General features: G+C 47.8%; 1 protein-coding gene across 1 annotated transcript; it reads right to left on the reverse strand.

Moving 5' to 3' along the window:
• Window positions 1–297: 297 nt before the first annotated feature.
• Window positions 298–921, reverse strand: LOC125549622 (BTB/POZ and MATH domain-containing protein 1-like; the record flags this gene model as incomplete). The annotated part of the gene is made up of 2 exons (XM_048712974.1): window positions 785–921; window positions 298–703 (listed from the first exon to the last, which is right to left on the reverse strand). Coding segments are annotated over exons 1-2 (543 nt in total), but the record flags the coding sequence as incomplete, so codon positions are not given.
• Between the last annotated feature and the right edge of the window lie 475 nt (window positions 922–1,396).

Below are 1,396 nucleotides of genomic sequence, written 5' to 3' on the forward strand. Positions count from 1 at the left end.
TATGAGGAAGCGATGATGAGCCCAGATTCCACGAAATGGTTGGAGGCCATGAAATTTGAGAGAGGATCCATGTATGAGAACAAAGTATGGACTTTGGTTGACTTGCCCGATGATCGGGAAGCCATTCAGAATAAATGGATCTTCAAGAGGAAGACGAACGCTGATAGTAGTGTCACTATCTACAAAGCTTGAATTTTTGCAAAAGGTTTTCGACAAGTTCAAGGTGCTGACTACGATGAGATTTTATCACTCGTATCGATGCTTAAAGTCCGTCCGAATCATGTTAGTAATTGTCAGGGGTCCATCGAGTTGAGCGTCGAAGACCGGCGATCGCGTGGCGAGCATAATCTTGTGAGCAGAGAAAACCTCGCCTTTAACCTCAAAAGTCACATATGCTCCTCTCTTGCCATCCAGCAATTTTCTGAGATGATTCGGCAGGTCCGAGGGCGGCACCTCCTGCACCTCAAGTTTTGTTATAGCATTGATAACGAGGACTTCACACTCAATCTCCAGGCAGTCGTCCCGCAGGTACGGTTTTATCTCCTGCTGTTTCATAAACCTGGGAGCTCCATAGTTAGCAGGAGCTTCATCCGGGTCGACTGTGTTGTACTTGTTAGTAAACAGATGTGTCACTGGCGACGGCGGTGGCGCTCTACCCGAGTCGATGAGCCTGAACTCGTAGTCCGCCCTGACCTTGGCGTCCCTGGTGAGGAGCTCGAGGTAGACCGAGACATAGCCGCTGCACTCCGGGAATATGGCTCCATTGGGGTAGTAGCGAACACGCCAGTCGTAGCCGCCGATGGCGAAGGTGGCGGACTGTATGTACTCGCCGACGCCCAAACCCTTGCGTATATGGTAGTCGGCGATCCTGAACACGTGCTTGCCCGTCGCCGTCTCGGAGGTGCACGTCGACACAGCCATTGGCACCGATGATTCCATCGCTGCAGTTTGTGCGGTGGCGGCGGCGGAGAAAATCCAACTTATTCAAATGTCTGTCTAGGACACATCTAGATATGACATAGTTATGTCATATCTAAGCTGATTTTCACTCTGTTTGTGGTCTATTTTTTTATCCTAGTTTTTTTTGTTTCTTGTTGATGCATTATATACTTGTGGGAGGTTAGATGTGACATCCTTAAAAAACATATAGATGTGAATTAGACAAACTGTATTCAAATTGTGTTTGGATCAGGAAGGTGTAGTGCTTTGTAGGCCAATACGTGAGCCTAGTATTTATTTGGTGGTTTCCTGGTTGAGAGTCCGATTAGGGTTCAGTGCGATCAAGGTTGTCGGGTCATTAGTCTAGGAACGTATCGTGCATGGCTTGTATATACTGTATATGCCATAGTTGTGTACGACTTGGATAGTTAGGGCTAGTTAGGGCATCTCACGCCGA

The sequence above is a fragment of the Triticum urartu genome, chromosome 3 (assembly GCF_003073215.2).
Source record: "Triticum urartu cultivar G1812 chromosome 3, Tu2.1, whole genome shotgun sequence".
In the NCBI taxonomy this organism is placed as follows: domain Eukaryota; kingdom Viridiplantae; phylum Streptophyta; class Magnoliopsida; order Poales; family Poaceae; genus Triticum; species Triticum urartu.